This window comes from Anthonomus grandis, chromosome 19 (genome assembly GCF_022605725.1).
Source record: "Anthonomus grandis grandis chromosome 19, icAntGran1.3, whole genome shotgun sequence".
In the NCBI taxonomy this organism is placed as follows: Eukaryota; Metazoa; Arthropoda; class Insecta; order Coleoptera; family Curculionidae; genus Anthonomus; species Anthonomus grandis.
Genome location: NC_065564.1, coordinates 11,216,519 through 11,236,882, shown reverse-complemented (window position 1 = coordinate 11,236,882; position 20,364 = coordinate 11,216,519). Strand labels below are relative to the sequence as shown.

The 20,364-nt window shown below is 33.8% G+C and overlaps 1 protein-coding gene across 5 annotated transcripts in view; it reads left to right on the top strand.

Moving 5' to 3' along the window:
* LOC126747250 (otoferlin) overlaps positions 1–20,364 on the top strand; it is a 228,244-nt gene that overhangs the window by 161,885 nt on the left and 45,995 nt on the right. For all 5 annotated transcript variants that reach the window (XM_050455768.1, XM_050455771.1, XM_050455770.1 and 2 more), the window contains exon 27: positions 3,439–3,626. In XM_050455768.1, the coding sequence (XP_050311725.1) occupies positions 3,439–3,626 (188 nt within the window). The remainder of the gene's footprint in view (positions 1–3,438; positions 3,627–20,364) is intronic.

Here is a 20,364-nt window from a genome sequence, read left to right as displayed (position 1 = left end):
TTTCCAAATTTTGAATAAATGCTTATCTTCCACTGGACCATCCCAAGAATGTTGGTTTAAGGAGTTCCTGAATGTAATTAGCTTTTCTTGGTCAATCCTGTACATTGTAAACATTAAAGGGGCATAAACCTGAAGATTTAAAACCATTTTGAATGGTTTCTGGTTTAATGTGTTCCAGCGCCTTTTTAAACACACCTCCAAAGTGCATCTTCTGAAGCCTATTGCCAAAGTTCTCCATCCTCCAATTCTGTACCTCATTTCTGTAGGCTAATTTAAGGGGCCTAAATACTGCAATGTCTGCAATGCTGAAGGAAAGTGTGTAGAATTGGGATATATCACTGCAGAATGTTGATAAATGGCGAGTTAAATGGGACACATGGCCATCTACAAAAAAGAGAACAGGTTTTTGAATCCCCTCTTTTATGAGCCATGGATTGAATATATTGGTGATATATTCATAAAAACTGCTTGAACACATTCACCCATTTTCGGATGTAACCAATGCCCAATCTTTAGGTACACTTGAAGCTATGGCACATGGAATTCGCTCATAGGCCAAAACTATCATCGGCGGTGCAATTTACGAGCTGCATTAGCTGTTACCAGTACAGTTTAGTTTTCTTTATCATCTCCTGCTGCACGATAAATGTTTTTGTCTCCTTTTTTTGCTAACACTTTTCCTCCTTTGGGTGAGAGGTAAAACGCGCTTTCGTCAGCATTGAATACCCTTTTGGGGTCATCAGTTACTTGATAGAGATCATGGGACGTTAGATACTCCTTTATTTCCTAAAACAATTTACGAATTTGTCCTGAAGTTACACTTTCTCTGGATGTTGTCAAATTCTGTGATATTCTTTGTGAAATTTCCGGATATCTCCTCAAAAATAGCAAAAACCATTTGTCGCTAGGACGATTATTGTTAGTAAACGATTTTGCCCGTTCTGAATGACTCATGATTTTTGGAACTGAATCTAAAAGCTGCATTTTTGAAACGGGAAAATGTCTTTCAGATAGTTCAATAATCCATTTAACCAATAGGGTTAAATAATTTTTAATAATATTCCTTATGCTTGCTAAGTATTGTTGAGGGCCCCATGGTACAAACAATTTCAGACTTTCCTTGCATCTTATGAAGTAGGGTTGTACGTGAAACATGGTGGTTTCGAGCAGCCACTGCAACTGGTACACCCACCATTGCTTACTTCCGCCAGTGCAGCTGTCATTTCGTCAGAGGCATAATTTCTTCTAGGCGATATTTCTGAAAAAGCAGGACTTAAATATATTAGTTTTGGCTCATCTAAATATTGTCATCATTAAACCAGTAATGGACACAAGTGTCAATTACAGGTTTAATGATGACAAATGGTTTAATGATGGAAACCAGTAATTGACACAAGTGTCAATTACTGGTTTCCCTACTTTGTTTAAAAAAAATAAAATATTGGCAACATTGTCTTGATACGTATTTCACACTCAAAATATGATTGGTCAAAAGTATTAAAAACCAATAGTTGACAGTTGTGTCAATAACTGGTGGAAGGAATAGTCCTTGAAACCAGTTATTCTTGTAAACAAATAAATATGGGGAAATTTTTTAATTCATTTTATCTACTTTTAACCTTTTAAACAAAAATAAACCACAGAAAATAACAATACATACTAATGCAAAATTTTTAAAATGGGTCACAAAAATTTACTTACTTTATTTTTTACACTAAGGAGCACAAAAAACACCAAAAATTTGGAACACAGGATTTTATTTTAGGGAAAATTGTAGAATTGTGTCAATGATTGGTGAAATGTCAATAACTGGTTGTTTACCTTAAGTAGGCCACATACTCAAGATGCTCTAGAGAATTTATTTTCTGTAATAAGAAGTGTGTGAGTAGATACAAAGCAAAGTATCGTTGATGATGATATATCGTTGATCGTCGACATGTTCAGATGATGTATCATTCTATTTAAGATTGTAGGGGTGTATCTCACCCTGTTCAAAGGGTTGCAGATAAGGGTGAGATAATATGCTTGTTTTTGTTCCCCTATCATTTTATAGATACTATTTTCAGCATTTTTTATTCAGTTTTTCATTTTTAATATATAGCCATTTCAAGTTTTTAAATTAAAGTCATCCTGTATACAATTTTCATAAAATCATTTCACTTTCTTATGAGCGCCATATTGGAGTTTTGCAATCTTAAATAGGCCCTTTTATAACTTTTTCAACGATGTATTACACTTGCATTTTCAACATGTAATTTCGGTAAGAGCTCCAGGAGCGAAAGTGAAATATGTATATAATTTTATAGGAGTGATTCGTAATACTCATTGGAAATACAGGATACCTCATTGGTAATTAAAAGGGCAATTTAATACTGCAAATGGCCAAAATGTCACCGACAAGGAAAAATAGTTGATGATGGCCCTCTAAAGAATGTAACGTTGTTGATTTTAAATTTAAAGGTGTCCTCGTATAGGAGAGAAAAAGTGGTCACAATAATATATTATCTTAATAAATAATTTTGGGAAGTATTTGAAAGTTTTTAGGGTTGCGTTTAATCAAGAACTATTTTGCGCAACTTTTCTCTAATTATACCACCTCTATCTTTTATCGTTTCTGAGATCTCTATACTGCTGATTCTTATTTAGGACATCCTGTATAACGATGAGGCGGGATCTTTAAACAATTTTTTTTGTCTCCCTCCAAATTTTTTTTCTAAAACGTTTTTTTGTTACCAACTTTTCTAAGTTTTAAGTATAGTTGTAACAATTGGTAATTACGGAATTGCCTGTATCGCAAGTTAAAATGTAGCCTATTTTCCATATTTTATCGAGTTCTATTAATACCTTCACTTAAAACCCTTTATCACTACTCTTTTTGAGATACTGGCGGGCTTTACAAACCAGAATCACATGACAATACGAATTACTTTTTGCAAAAAATTAAATGTCGAAATATTAACTGACTAAAAGGTTATATTACCATAAATATTAAGTCTTATGAATTATTTTAATTATTCTTTATATTTACGTTACTACTTATATCTTAACATTTCTCTCACATATTTTTTTGTATATTACTTTTTAGTAAAGTTAAGTAATTAATTATTTGTTAATAAAATGTAACTTTTAGCATGCCTCTACCCTTAATTAGTATAGATCACTCGTCACTTGACCACCTAAATGACACTATTGCATTATATTATGTTTAGAAAAAATTAATAAAAACGTAGTTAGACGTAGTAAAAACGTAGCAGCTTTAATAAATTGTTCCTGGGTTTGCCTTGGGTTGCACTCGGTAAATAAAACTGGAAGGTAATCGATAGTTAACCGGGTACATTTTAAAACACAGGATTGCGTATCTCTTCAAATATTCAATCAGCGCTATTAGTATTAAATTATTTTAGAAATTAGACTAAAATTGGATTTTTTCTTAATTAGGGCAAACTACAACTTTGGATAGACATCTTTCAACGACTAGATATACCAGTACCTGAAAAAGTAGATATTAAACCACGGAAACCTATAGCATATGAACTTAGGGTGATCATATGGAATACAGAAGAAATTAGTTTAAAGGAGGATGACTTCTACACTGGTGAAAAAAAATCGGATATTTATGTTAAAGGGTAAGTTGCAATAAATGTAGAACTACTGCTTTTTAGCCCATTCTTTAAACCACTTGGCGTTTTTAAACAATTTTATAAATTAAAACAAGAATTTTATAACTTATAAATTATATTGTGTTTATTTTCCCAAAATGATTTAGGGCAGTTCTACTAAAGATCTGAGAAATTATAAACAAAATTTAAAATGAAAAAAACGTCGTGTTACATTAAATAAATAAGACAATGCAAGTTTGACAAGATGTTTTCACTGTACCATTGTCTACCACCTTCAAAAAAACAAAGTTTAAAATATTAAAATCTAAATACGCTAATTTCTCTCATAGTTTTTGTCCTGTTTTGCTCTTATTTTGTAGTTAGTCAGTTATATTTATTTTGGGTTCTACTAAGGATTAGTTTACTATTTTTACCTATAGGGTCTAGTTCTTATGAGTTACCGGTATTACTAGTTGGGACTCAATTTATGCTATTTAAGTTATTTTATTGTAAATTCTAGTAGTTTGATTTTGTAGACTTTTCTAGACGTTGTCAATAAAAAAAGAATGTTTCTAAGATATAAATTTGTGTAATAATAATAAATCGTCTTTTAATAAATACAAAAAAATTACAATTTTCTAAATACAAAACAATCTATTCTATCAGACATCCAGTTCTAGCGATGGCAAAGTTTAACTGCCGTTGCTACTCTTAGTCAACTACTATAGTACTACTAATTGTTTTAACATAAGAACAATAAGGTCATAATATACCATAATATATGAGCGTACTAAGCTTACTTACTGCATTATCTACAAATGCAATTAAAAAAAAAATCACATACCAAATATAATGCTAACTTCAAAAAAAAAGTAGGATAATAAAGTGAAAGCAGGTACTTAACATATTATATTTTACACTATTACATTACGAAAAAATGACCACTAAGTTTCTTGACTTAATATTAATAACTTAGACCTATTCTTAAATTGATAATTAATTAAAGTTTTTAACTCATTAGGCATTGCATTGTAAAATTCAATGCCGGTATATAGTGCACTGAAAAAGGTGCAAAACTGTTTAAAAAAATTTTTTGGAGGTACAACCACATGTGGTCTTTACAAAATGATAGAGTAAGTCCCTGGCTACCTGGAATCGGCAATTACAACATTTTTTTACCAGGGATAACATTTTTTATGGCGAAATTTGTCAAAAATCTGTCAAAAAGATTTTTAATACTTTTTTAAACATACTTCGCGATATCTCGGAAACTAATTAAGATATCAACTTACTTTTTTTTTCCTCAATAAAAGAAATGTTAGCGAAAATAACTGCGGTATTTTTGTTAGTGTGAAAAACTTAGTTTTTTTGTAAAACTAGAAAAATATTTAATATCAACATTTTCGACATAGCTATTTTCAGTAAGCGAGAAACTTTTTTATTTTAAGATATTTAACTATACTATCTGCGTATGAAATAAAGCCATAAGATCAACAAAGTTTTAAAAAAAAATCACTAATCTAAGTCTTTTAGTTTTCGAGTTATAGCGAGTTGAACTTGAATGTTTTCTCGCATCCGATGAAGCATCGTGCATTTACAGCAAACAGTTTTATATACATAATTTATTTTATACAACTTATTTATTACTATTGTTAAATTATTCATTTTATTTGCAAATAAAAGTTAACATTTTAAAAATATCCTACGTAATTATTACCTTAGTTAATAATCTTCGCAATCTGATGCACTTTCCTGCAGGCTTTTACTGCAATTTGCATATTTACAATCACTGCAACATTTTAGCCATTGTGAAATGTAAGTACATTTTTTATTGTGACACGTTCTATCGGAACATGGTATCGACAAATTTTTTCGAACTTCATCAGGCACTGGTTCCTGAGAAGAAAAATTGGCTATCCAACTATTTTCCCCTAATGTCCATCCGTATAGAGTCGGATCTTCTACTGGCATCTTTGGAATGTGGCTATTATACCAAATTTTTAATTGATACAGACACCTAAAAGAATAAAAGATATATTTAAATATTTATAGTTATTTTTTTGTTAGGTAGGTATATTATAAAAGTATGGGTGATAAAAATATATTACCTTTTTAAATGTTGTCTAAAAGCATGATCAGTAGGAGGCAACTCGGAAGCTGGACGATTTGATTCTCTTGTCAGATACCATCGTAATTGATTCAAGGAAGCATTATTTTTGTTTTTGTTTTTATACAAATGAAGTGTATACTTGATACTAACTTGCATTGCTTTATCTTCTGATTAAAATGGGAGATTTTCCAGATAATTTATCAATCAATATTTTTATATAATACATCAAACGCTGTTTTCTTGCCTATTTTATACATTGCATTTGTTGTGTCGCAGCCAGTCAAGCAATGAATTACCAATAGTTTTTTACACATTCCTGCACCTACATTTTTCACAATATTGTTAATAGATAAGAAATGTAAGTTTTTGCCATGTCCCAATTGTATGTATATATTGCTTAGGGACATATTTGATATTTCACAGAACAAATGTAAAAGTAAGATCAGGACACCGAACAGATTTTACCAGAATTGTATTATGTGGTTTTAGCTCTGCTAAAACGTGGAGTATCAGTCCTGTATCAGCCTCTTCCTGACTGCTGTTTAGATCTTCTATCTCTTTTGGCCCTTTAATTTTATTTATTTCAAAACAAAGTTGGAGATTTTTAAAGCCACCTGCTACAACTAGGATTTCATAATCGTTTAGTAAATTTGGTACTTCTGTCAAAAAATAGTTTGTTATGAATATTAATAATGATCGTTTGTTCGCTAAAGACCTTATAAATTCTCGGTATTTAGGTACTTTTCTAGAACCGGCGACGTTGAATTCACTATTGCAATCACCACGTCTTTGTCGTTCTCAATTTTTTAACGAATTAGCTAAATAAGTATCAAACACTACTGTAATTCTTTTTGCTCCATGTTTTCTTCTAAATCATTGAAAGTGACAAAAGTAGAAGGATGTAACTCTTGAAATGTTACCATTCCATCAACAATAAAGGAGTCTACGGACGGACAACTTGTTAAAGTATTAGTAAATGTTTCAATTTTTTTCGCAAGTTCCGACTTTGCTGTTTTTCTCATAGAACCGTCGTCGTGAAACAGCGATGCCAGCACCACTGTTAGTTCATAAGACATAAAGACAGTATATTTACAAGATCCATTTCTTGAAATCTAGCTGCACAAATAATTCTCCGAAACATACATTCTGTTCCAATATTTTTTTTGAAAAAATAATTTTTTTGCCTTTATCATTGTTAAAAGTAGAAATTTTGTTTCGTTTGATAGGATTCCAAAAGTTTTGTTGTAAAGTATTCAATAAAGTCTTCACATGCCCCTGTGCTATTTCAAAAAAAATATTTAAACTGTTATTAGTTTCTTCATCCGCAATTTTTCCTGTGCATATATTAATTAACTGACTCGGCACATGTTGTAAATCAAATGGGTTACATCAATCATTTTCCAAACTTTTTGTCATTCGCAGAATATCATCCTCATTTTTAATTGCCATTTTACCTCCTTCTTTGATTTGTGTTTTATTTTCAGCAATAATTAGATCTAGAAATGTAAAAATGTATCAGAAAAGATGGCACGACAAGATAATAAAGTAAACATTTTACCTCAAAATTTTTTTGAATATTCTCCTAAGACGTGTCTAGTTGTTATCCAGCGAAGAAGAGCACTAGGTTTCTGAGAGAATCCAATAACACCTGCCGAACTTTTACAGTCCTTATTTACTGATTGCTCAAGAGCCATGTCAGAAGCTACACAATTAAATATTTTATCGTTGGTTTTTTTAACAACGAAATTACCATTTACTAAATACTCATACATGGTCGGTGACTCTTCTTTCAAGTTTTCCATATCCGATAGATACACAGGAACCCATTTTAAATATAAATTTCTTTCTGCTGCTGAGAAATACGAAAAAATATCATTTACAGCGCATAAATGAGATTCGAAATCTTCATTTCTCTCTGATCTTATTAATCGCCAACAATGTCCAGAAGGTCGACTGCTTCAAGAAATGAGTACCAGTATTTAAAGGTATTTGAAATAGATGATCCAGCGATAATAAATTTAGACATAACTTATTGTAAAGGCTTTATTTTCTCAATAAAAATTTCAAAACATTTTTTGTCAAATGCAGAATTTTGAAAATTTTCTATAAGGGTTTTTATATCTTTCTTTAAGTCAGGTGTAATAACACACGTATCTTCATCTAAATCATTTTGCCATTCAACAAAGGATTTAAAGAATAAGCGGGAAAGTGCATCTGCAGCTAATGTTAAACCACAAATAGCTCTCGAATATTGTTTTCCTTGCAGCATCATTTTGCAAGTAGCTTCGGCATAAACATCTGTTTCTGTCAAAATTGAGAAAAGACCACCGTCACTAAAAATATGACCGATACTTGCTATTAGAACCATATTGATGTGCATTCCTCCAAGAGTCAGTGTAACTTTTCATGTAAGGCGTTAGGTTTATTCCATAAAATTTCACGAGCCTTTGAGTATATAGCTAAATCTGCAGTTATAATTATATGATTTTGATTTATTGTCTTAGCTAGTTCAACTAATCGTAACATTTACGTATATATATGGTATCATAGCATGTTGGTGGATTATTCACAAACGGCAAATAATATATATCTGACATGGAAATTTTGTTATTAGCTAAGATGTTATTGAAGTCAGTCCAGTTTAGAAATGTTTGTGTATCTTTAAAACATCGTAACAGTTTCCATATTAAATTAATTTTCTTTGAATAATCGTCATTTTCTCGATTTAATATAGCAGATTTGATTTCAAAGGAATCTGGACGTTTGGCAGGTTTTGGATAATGTGATGGTTCCTGAATTGTGAAATCAAGTTCTTCTGATAATTTAAGGAATATGCTCCACCTTTGGTAATATTTTCATCGACAAATCTACGAGTATCGGAATGTTTTTTCGGAGAGATTTTTTTGTTTGCTACGGAAGTTGTTAGCTGTCTTATATCATTATGCAACTGCAACTTAAACCAATATTTGATAAAATGTCTAAAATTTTCTGACTTCGTACTAAATGATAAATATAAATTCCTAGGCCCATTTGAAAGTTATTTCTTCTAAATGTTTTGTCATGAAGACTCATAATTATGTTACATGGAACAGCTGCTTGTGATATTATTTTGTCGTTCACACTTTCATAGCAAATATCATCTTTTAACCATGACACAAATTGAAGCAACTCGTTAGGAACTTGCTTTTCAAATTCTGCCTGATTCATATCATCTGGAATTGGATAGTTGTTGTTCTCCGGGATATTAAATTCTTTAATTTTCTTCTTTAAGATTCCCGCCGCTTTATGCAAAATAAGGGTTTCATTTTCTCCAATAGTTCGCAGATTTTCGTTTACGTTTCTTTTAGGAGATATATTAAAAAACTATTTGACTCTGATTCTGACAAAAGAATTTCATCTTGGTCCCTGATTGGTTGAAATCGTGTAGTCATATCGTGTTTATTTTGACAAGCTTATACAGGGTGTCATTGAAATGGTGTAAAAAAATTCGGGGGGTGATAGTACTCCTAAAAATTTTAAAAAAAGTTCCTATAACTATAGGGTGGAAAATGCATATTAAGGGAGTTAGGGGCACTAAAAGGGTAAATTTAAAAAACGGTTTTTTGAAATTGTAGGCTTAAAAAACGAGATAAAATTTCGAAAAAAAATCCTCTGCCATAAATTTTGACCCAAAATCAAATGGTGATACTGAAAAATAATTTGGAAAATCGGAAAGGGTAGTTTTTGCAAGGGTAGGGGGTTAATTCGTGAATAACTTTTTTTAGGTTATTTTCTTCGCAACGTGGGTTCATTTTTTAAAAACTACATACTTTTTCCTACAAAAAAGGTACTCTTGTTGCACATCGCCCAGAACGATGGTTTTCGAGAAAATTGAAGGCAAAAAGTTTGCCCTGATGGGCTGCTAACTGGTTAAACAACATAAACTTATGAAAGTTATGGGGTTTCAAAAGTAAACAAGTAGTTATTAAATAATAAATTGAAAAATCTAAATTTCATGATTTTTAAAACATCGTATTGCTTTAAAAAAACGAAATAAACCAATTACCAAAATTCCTGTGCCGATTAATACTGAAGAGCAACTACGTCAACGCATTATCGACTGTTCCAATCAAATTCGTACAACCCCAGGGATATTCCACAGGGTACGCAGATCATGGAGAAGAAGAGCAGATGTCTGCATTGAAATGAATGGTGATCACTTTGAACATTTACTATGAATGAATTAAGAAATGCATTATTTTAATAAGGAATTTTGGTAATTGGTTTATTTCGTTTTTTAAAGCAATAAGATGTTTTAAAAATCATAAAATTTAGATTTTTCAATTAATTATTTAATAACTACGTGTTTACTTTTGAAACCCCATAACTTTCATAGGTTTATGTTGTTTAACCAGTTAGCAACCCATCAGAGCAAACTTTTTGCCTTCAATTTTCTCGAAAACCATAGTTCTGGGCGATGTGCAACAAGAGTACCTTTTTTGTAGGAAAAAGTATGTAGTTTTTAAAATATAAACCCGCGTTGCGAATAAAATAACCTAAAAAAAGTTATTCACGAATTAACCCCCTACCCTTGCAAAAACTACCCTTTCCGATTTTCCAAATTATTTTTCAGTATCACCATTTGATTTTGGGTCAAAATTTATGGCAGAGGATTTTTTTTCGAAATTTTATCTCGTTTTTTAAGCCTACAATTTCAAAAAACCGTTTTTTAAATTTACCCTTTCAGTGCCCCTAACTCCCTTAATATGCATTTTCCGCCCTATAGTTATAGGAACTTTTTTTAAAATTTTTAGGAGTACTATCACCCCCCGAATTTTTTTACACCATTTCAATGACACCCTGTATACTGCCAATAACACGTTTTATGATATTTTGCATCATATGCAAAGAGATCCTCGTAACCAGCTAATTTTGAAATCATCTCAATATCTTGTCGTTTTTCTGCAGCTTGGATTATTTTGGAGTGCGTAACTTTGCCGGTTCCTGAATAAGAAAAAAAAACAAATAACGTCATTTTACTTTATAAATAACGGTTAATTTAACCTAACAAATATAATAGCTTTTCACCAATCCAAACTACCAACTAAGTTGCATCAAAATAGCCTGGATAGTTTTTGAATTTTAGGCATTGGTTGTATAGCCACAGAAAAATCGTCAAATATTTATTTTGGCGATTAATTTGAGATTTCAGGTTAGCGCAAACTTCTATTCTTACGAAATTTATCAAAAAATCAAAAAAAACAACCTACCTGTTTTTCCAGATTTGTTACATATTAGACACATTTTCCTAGGATTCTATCTTTATGGTATCTTGTGCGAGACGATGACGCCTCGGTCGCTTCGTTTTCATTGCTTTGAGAAACACAATATCCAAGATTTTGCAAACTAATAAATGTTTGTCTGCAGGTTGAATGAAATTTTACCTTAAGCTTCCCGGCTAGAATGTCATATTTTTGTTTCAAAATCTTCTGGGAACAAACGTCTTTCCTTTTTTCTGCTGCATTTATAATTGTTTTTAATCCTTGTAACCTTAGATTTTGTGGTACACTTTTGTCATTTTCTTGCAGAGGTTGCTCACAAAATAGACACTCCATTTTAACAGAAAAGAATATCAAAACAACAAACAGAAATGTCTATACAGTTAATTGAACGAGTATAAAAATAGAATTGAATATAAGTATAAAAACACATAAAAAGCATTAACTCCCGCACCCTCACTAAAAAGTCTATTACGGACGGGTTTTCACTGGCTTAATATTCGTTTATGTAGGATATATCAATAATACTGCTGTCGCGCGGCGCGGCCGCCCGGCCCGGCGTAGGCAGTAGAAATCTTTTAAACCCGGCTACGAAAAGCTTCGATTTTAACTCGCTATAACTCGGAAACTAAAAGACTTAGATTACTGATTTCTTTTTTTTTAAAACCTTGTTGATGTTATGGTTTTATTTCATATGCAGATAGTATAGCTAAATATCTTAAAATAAAAAAGTTTCTCGCTTACTGAAAATAGCTATGCCGAAAATGTTGATATTAAACATTTTTCTAGTTTTACAAAAAAACTAAGTTTTTCACACTAACAAAAATACCGCAGTTATTTTCGATAATATTTCTTTTATTGAGGAAAAAAAAAGTAAGTTGATATCTTAATTAGTTCCCGAGATATCGCGAAGTATGTTTAAAAAAGTATTAAAATTCTTTTTGACAGATTTTTTGACTAATTTCGCCATAAAAAATGTTGTCTCTGCTAAAAAATGTTATAATTGCCAATTCCAGGTAGCCAGGGACTTACTCTATCATTTTGTAAAGACCATATGTGGTTGTACCTCAAAAAAAAATCGAGAAGGAAGCGACTTTTTCCCCGTTTTTTAGTCCACTAATAAACAAAGCTATCCAATGGCCTGCCTAAGAATGTATCGTAGTCCTCAAAATAGATTATTCGTTTAGTGCGTAAAAAGAATTGTTATATGTTGGTAATAATAGTAAAGAAAATTAGTCATATAAAAACTCTTGGATTCTCACCTTCTACAGAAATTCGATATTTACATTCTATATATAACTTTCTGAATTCTATTTTTTATCGTATTCAAATAAGGTACTTTTTTGAAGTTGTTGGCTCATATATCTACTAGAATATGAGAAATTGTATGGAAAGATCTGCTTCAAAGATCTGAAGTAGTTTTGAGTAGTTAAGAGAATTCATGACCTACTATTAAAAAAACAAATATAAATATAGTTTTTGTGATTTTTGAAACTAAAATTTATTAAATATTAGGTTCATCATCAATACATCAATATATTCAGAAAAGAAATTTCAAGAATTTGACGTTAAAATATACGTCATTTTTCTGCCTTATAGGGTGTTCCAATTATAAAATACCTAGTTTATGTCCAATCTTTAAAACAGTGCTCTAAAAAATTTTTTTAAATACGCCATTGACTTTTATGTAAAAATATCTATTATAAGCAGTTTAATTTTCAATATTTCTAAGTGTAGTAGTCAAGACATAACAGTCTGACAGTCAAAACAAGTAATTACATAAATAAAAAGATCATTATTAATAAAATTAGATAATAAAATAACCTACATTGGCGCCCACAGATGACACTATTAAACTGAGTTTAAGTAGAATTCTAATTGAACTAACCAACCTAAACTACAAAATAGGAGCACAAGAATATAAAAACTGTAAGAATAATTAACTTATTTTCATAACACTGTTCCTCTCTAAATTTTATCGGCCCTATCAATTATCCATAGTGAAAGAGGGAGACACCTGAGTCATGATGATAAAGCGTTAATCAGAAAATGTTTACCATTCTCATCTTCGTTGTCAGACGTCGCTGGATTTGGTATTACATGTCATTGATACTAGCGATCACATGAAATTAAGCTTCCCAATCCTTCAAAAGCTTTGGTTATTTGCCATTCGTCCGCCTATGGATTTTATAATCAGATTGTGTACCTAGGATTAAATCCGGTAGAATTCGCGTTTATGTCATAACGTGTCTATTACTCTTTTGTTACTTTTTCTCTGGTCAGGGTTCTTGGGCTCCTGACAGATACTTTTTTTTTTACTGTCGGCAGCCCTCAATATGATCATGACTGTTCAACCAGTAAAACCTCTCTCTCACTATTTATTACCAACTCCAAAATAACCTCTTATCATTCTTTGCATTTTAAGATCGCGAAGAACAGGGTCGCTAATTTTGGATACTTCGTTAACGAATCACGTGTCGAGGATGAAATAAAGTTTAAACTGTTTTGTGATATGAGTCTATTGACGCTCAAAAAACCTTTTTCTTTATAAAAATGTAAATGTAATAATAATAATAATATTAATAAAAATAATAATAATAATAATAATAATAATAATAATAATAATAATAATAATAATAATAATAATAATAATAATAATAATAATAATAATCAAATGGACTAAAACGGATTTGAAAGAAATTCAAAGGCTCACGCGTACCCTTATGACCAAACATAACTGTCACCACCCAAAGTCATCAGTTCTCCGAATGACGTTGGCGAGAAGAGAGGGAGGACGAGGTCAAGTCGATGTTAGCAATCTACTATTCCCGATATAAGTAAAGTAAGTAAGTAATTTACGAGAGTTTTTCTACACCAAAGCTCGAACCTCAAGCCTCCATAATACCGTTGCGAAGGCAGACAAGAACTATTCGCCTCTTCACCTCGCCTCGCCTGAACTAACGTCTGAAGTAAAATCGGACACTACAAAGATGGAGGAATGGGCTTAAAAAGAGTTACATGGTCGACATTATCACGACTTCAACCAACTTAATATCGACAAGGAGGCATCCAACAGGTGGCTCTCTCGAGGCGAACTCTTTCCTGAGACAGAAGGGTTAATAATAGCAATTCAAGATCTTTAAAGAAAAAGCTTATTACTAAGTTCACTACAAGAATGCTACGAATCCCGAAAACAAGTCTTAATAACAGAAACTTATTTAACGCTACTAATACATATGGAGTCCGGTCATTAATCTTTTGGTATTATAGGATGGACTAAAACGGACATCGAAAATTTACAAAGAAAGGCTAAATCACTCCTAACGAAAGCCAATACGCGTTATCCGCGCAGTGCCGTAGAACGAACTACGTCGACATATAAGAGGAAGAGGAATGGCCGACATAGAGAAGAGGCTGAAGTTTGTATGGGAAAACAACTACATGATGCCATGTTCACGAGATTCAACAAGAGTATGTCGACATAGCGGCGTCGAATTACTGGTTAAATTTTTTTGCGGTTTTTCCCCAAAACTGAAGGGTTTCTTGTGGCTGTCCAAGATCAAGTAATACCAACAAAAAATTATTTAAAGTTGATCGTATGTGACCAACGGTACAAAGTGACAAATGTAGGTATGGATGTGAGACAACGGAGTTTATTCATCATGTCACCGGAAGGATGTAAAACTTTTGCACCAACGGAAAATAATGAACAGTATGATCTAGTTGTAAAGATACTGCATCAAGAGCAGTTAAACTAAACCTCTTATCAGCAGCCAAGGTACCATATTATTGTGTCAACACAAGAGTAATACACTATTATCCACATCTCGAATAGTAATAAAGTTCATGGGAATGCAGATAACGTCAACTAGTTTAAGAAACATATTATGTCATTTTAGTTTAAATGTATTACTTGAAAATGAAGGTAAAAACAAAGTCCGATAACAGCGAAAGGACATCAGACCCCATCAGAGCTTTATCCTTCTGATATGTGGGATAAGTGAATGATCCATAATTCCCCAGGGAGGAGTGCGATTGCCGTTTGGCATGAAATTTAAAATAATAATAATAGTAATAATTTTTATTTAGCATAAATATTTACATACAAAAACCAATAATTTTCCAAAAAAACATTAAAAATAAAAATACATATAACAAGTTATATTTCTTATTGTGCGAAGCACGTTTTAAAAAACAATTTTTATTTGACAATTAGTACAAGCAGCAAGTATGGTACAACGAAGATTGAGGCATAAGGCCGTTACATATTAATATATAGACGAAATTAACAAATACAGCGAAAGATGATATAAAGCAACGTTAATATTATAGTAAGAAAATATATATACATTGGAGTGGTCAATATTGTGGCCATAACTACCAATTATAATAATTTTTATACATTTAATTCAATAACATATTGTAACGAAATTCGGGAACACACTTTTATTGTCAACGTCAAAAAAACACTAACCTAACTCGCTTTGACTGTCGTTTAATTGTTTCCAAGGTAAAAACTGACTAAACAATTAAAACTGAATGATTTGTCACGAAGCGCGTCCTTTTTAAAACCCGATGGAACAGTTTCGAAATATTTAGAATTATCTTCATTGTTTTTGCCCAAAGAGACCAATAAGTTTACGAGAATACTGACAGTCAAAGCAAGCAAGTATACAAATTCTAAAAAATTAGAACTACAGGGATTTACAATAATATAACCTAAATAACCTAAATTGGGGCCAAAATGGGGCTCTCACACAAGATGAACTACCTAAACACTATAGATGAAAATAATAAACCAAACGTAAGTAGAACCCTAAAGAAACCCTACGAATCAACTTTAACTACAGAATACTAATAAAATTGTACAAAAACTAGCAGAATAATTAACGTATTTACATTTTCATAATACTGCTCCCCTCTTAAGTTTGATCGTCCCGATCAAACATGGGACCACCTGAGTCATGATAGGGCGCTAGCCGGACGATGTTTACAATTCTCATCTTCGCTGTCGGATGTCGCTGGATACGGTACACCACGTCGTTGATTCTGGTGACCACATTGAATGGACCTTCCCAATCCTTCTGGAGCTTTGGTGACTTGCCCTTCGTCCTCCGTGGATTGTATAACCAGACTTTATCCCCAGGATTAAAACCGGTAGAATTTGCCTTTATGTCATAACGTGATTTCATTCTGTTACTTTCTAGATGAAGTTTATCCCGTGCTTGTTCGTGAACAATTTGTAAACGCTCTTGTAAATGGTCGACGTACTCCTCCAGGGTTTCAGACTTATGGGGTCTTCCAGTAATAATGTCCAAAGGTAGACGAAGTTCATCACCGTAGACAACTTTTGCCGGGCTTTTTCCAGTTGACTTGTGGATAGAAGAACGATATGCCAATAGGAATGGTTGTATACAGGTATCCCAGTCGGTTTGCTTAGAGTTTACTACCATCCTTAAATAGGTTTCAAATGTGCGGTTAAATCTTTCAACCATTCCATCAGACTGAGGGTGTAGTGGGGTTGTACGGGTCTTATTGATTCCCAGCAACTGGCATACTTGTTGGAATATTTGTGACTCAAAGTTCCTTCATTGGTCTGAATGTATCTCTCTGGGTACACCAAATCGACAAATCCAGTTCTGGAACAGCACTTCAGCTACTGTCGTTGCTTCTTGGTTTGGAATCGGATAAACCTCGGGCCACTTACTAAAGTAATCCATAGCAACAAGAGCATATCGGTTTCCGGAGCTACTAGTAGGAAAGGGTCCTGCTACGTCTATGGCAATTCGTTCAAAAGGTGCACCAACAAGATACTGCATCATCTTTCCTCTTGTCCGGGTTTTTGGGCCCTTGCTTGACGAACACTGCTCACACTGTCGGCACCAGCGTTCAACATCTTGATGACTGTTCAGCCAGTAAAACCGTTCTCTCACTTTTGCCAAGGTCTTACTAACTCCAAAATGTCCTCCGCCGACACCGCCATGAACAGCTTTAAGGACTTCCGGAATACGTTTTCGAGGAAGGACTGTCAGATATGTCTTTTCTTTTCCATCTACGCTCTCCCAGACTCTTTTTAATAATCCATCTTTTATAACCAATGAATTCCATTGAGACCAATAAGCTTTAAGTTCTGGAGATTTGTCAGAAATGTCTTTCCATTCTGGTTTTGAAATTTCTCGAGATTTCAGTTCGTAAATAAGACCAAATACTGGGTCATCACACTGATCTTGGATTAAACTAGCTACATCTCACTCTTTAGAACTGTGAAGGCCAATACGACTACAAGTAAATATCTCTGGATGCTGTTTTGATTCCTTTTTAAAACAATGTTGACATGTTTCAATACAGGGTCTTCTCGATAAAGCATCGGCATTTTGGTGATATGCGCCTTTCCTATGTTCTGTTGTAAAGTCATACTCTTGTAATCGTTGAAGCCACCTTGCTATTTGTCCTTCGGGGTTTTTAAACTGAAACAGCCATTTCAACGAAGCATGGTCGGTTCTAAGGATAAATCGTTGACCATACAAATATTTATGGAAATGTTCAATAGCTTTTACTGCTGACAATAGCTCTCGTCTAGTGACACAATAGTTTCTTTCTGGTTTTGATAACGTTTTACTGAAATAAGCTATCACTTGCTCGCCATCTTCATATTTTTGTGATAGAACGGCCCCAATTCCAACATTACTCGCATCGGTATCCAAAATAAAAGTTTGTCCAGGAATCGGATATGCTAAAATTGGAGATGTGCATAGTGCTCTCTTTAACTGTTGAAATGCTTCTTCACAGTCTGTTGACCAACTAAATACCACTTTGTCCTCCGTGAGCTTATGTAGAGGCTTTGCAAGATTAGCGAAATTTCTTACAAATCTTCTGTAATAGGTACAAAGGCCCAGAAAGCTTCTTAACTGGTGTTTGTCAGTGGGTCGTGGCCATTTTTCGATCGCCTCTACTTTAGCTGGATCAGTCTTGACACCTTTTTTTGATATTACATGGCCAAGGTATCGAACTTCTTTTTGAAATAAGCAACATTTTTTAGGACTTAGCTTCAGGTTGGCCTCTCGCAGTTTAACAAATACCTTTTGAATATTCTTCAAATGATCTTCAAATGTTTTCCCCAGTATGATAACGTCATCCAGATAAACTAAACATGATTCCCAAGTCATTCCACGTAAAACTGTGTCCATAAGTCTCTCAAAGGTAGCTGGAGCATTGCAGAGTCCAAAGGGCATTACTGTAAACTGCCAAAGTCCTGTTCCAGTCGAGAATGCGGTCTTTTCCTTATCTTCTGGGTGCATCTTTACCTGCCAGTATCCACTCTTTAGATCGAGTGTTGAGAACCATTGTGAACCTGATAGCGTGTCCAGGGTGTCGTCAATTCTTGGTAGGGGATAACTGTCTTTCTTGGTAATATCATTCAGTCGCCGATAGTCTACACAAAATCTAGTGGATCCATCCTTTTTCTTCACTAGCACAACTGGAGATGTCCAAGGACTCTGAGAAGGCTCTATCACTCCTTGTGTCCTCATTTCTTGAAGCATTGAGGAAACTTCTCCTTGTTTAGCTATCGGAATTCTTCGAGGTGCTTGTTTAATCGGAGCATTGTCTCCAGTGTTAATTCGATGCTGCACCAAATCAGTTCTTCCCAGGTCATTATCGTGCAAGGAAAACACATCTTGATTTTCTTCAAGAAGACGTCGCAATTTACTACACTGGTCCATGGTTAAATTGGCAGAAGATTCTTCAAATAGGTTTTGTAAACATACAGGAAAAGGTCTGTTTGAATAACGACTTCTATCAGCATTTTTCATGACTGCCACTACTTCAGAGCATACGCCAATGTTCTCTTCTTGTTTCAGGTGTTGATCATATCCTTTTAAATTTACCATTCGAACCAAAATAGTAGATTTCTTCTGCGTAGTTAATGTCTTGGCTGGAAAAATTCCTTGACCATATAGTTTGCAGTTTTCCATGGGCTCAATCAAAACAGTTTCTCCCTCTTTTCCTCCAGTTGTAGCATAAACCACCACCTCTGAATTACCTGGTATAGTAACATCCTTGAATACCTTAACGACTCTGGTATTTACTTTATCTTCATATAGGTGGTGCATAAAAATCTCTTCATTTCTCGTCGTCAATATCCGGTTATATACATCCATTTTAAACTGCTGAGCATTCATAACATCTAATCCTAATATGACATCATCCATGATTTCTGCCACTAGTACTGACTGTTGGAATGTTGTTAAGCCAATTGTAACTGTAGCTTCATGCAATCCAAGAATCGGGATCCTTTTTCCATTTGCAGACTCCAGAATTAAATTGGGTGGTGCTGAGAGCTTACAGTGTGCTACGATGTTCGGCTTCACGATAGTATGACTTGATCCTGTATCCACTACCATCTCACATTCACGGCCGCATATTTTTCCCGGTACTACCAAGCTCTCTCCAGGATGTGGCAGCCGGTTTAGTCTTATACGTGGGGCTTGGTAGCACCCAGCCAGCTTGAAGTTGAAGTTTTCCTGGTTCCTTGGATCTCTTAAAGGCTTGGGGCATTGACGTTTAAGGTGCCCCTCCTCATTGCAATTCCAGCATTGCAATGGTCTTTTAGGTTTCCTCACTAATAATGATTCAATCTTCTTTAGGCGGTCTTCGAGATCACTTTCCGAAGTTCTGATTTGTCTTATTCGTGTCTGCCTTCTAGTTGCTTGAAAAGCTGCCTCATACTCTAGTCCATGGGCCAAAGCTTCTGATATACTTTTATGATGAGCCATCCTTAGAGCGTGGTTAGTATCTGGATCTCGAACTCCGTCAATAAAACAATTTATAGAAATTTGTTCTCGGAACTCTGTTGGGGCTGAAGGGTAAGCCAGATTTACTAATCGAGCAACATCGGCCTCAAACTGTTGGAGTCCTTCCTCGGGTTGTTGTCTTCTAGATTTCAATTGAGCCTGGTACACTTGTTGTAGATGGGCTTCACCGTATCTCCTCTCTAAGGTACGCACCAGTACGTCGAAATTGAGCTGATCCTCAGATGGCACCATTCTTAATATTTCTGTAGCTTCTCCTCTAAGGCTTAGTTTAAGATTGATTGCCTTTTCTTCGTTATCCCAGCGATTTCCCCTAGCAGCGGCCTCAAATTGATTCAAATAGGTACTCCAAGCTTCTTTGCCGTCGAATTTTGGTGGCTTTACTTTCATCATTGTTTGCATTCCAGGATCGGGATGAAGAGCAGTCCGTTTTACTTTCATCTCTAGTTCTTGGATCTTTTTTTGTACTTGTCCCAATTCTTCTTCTACTGTTGCTTCAAAGTTAGTCATTAATTGTTTCTGATTCTTCTCCAGATCTTCTTTAAGTTGTAAAACTCGTTCCTCTTGTTTTGTGTCTCGTTCCTCCT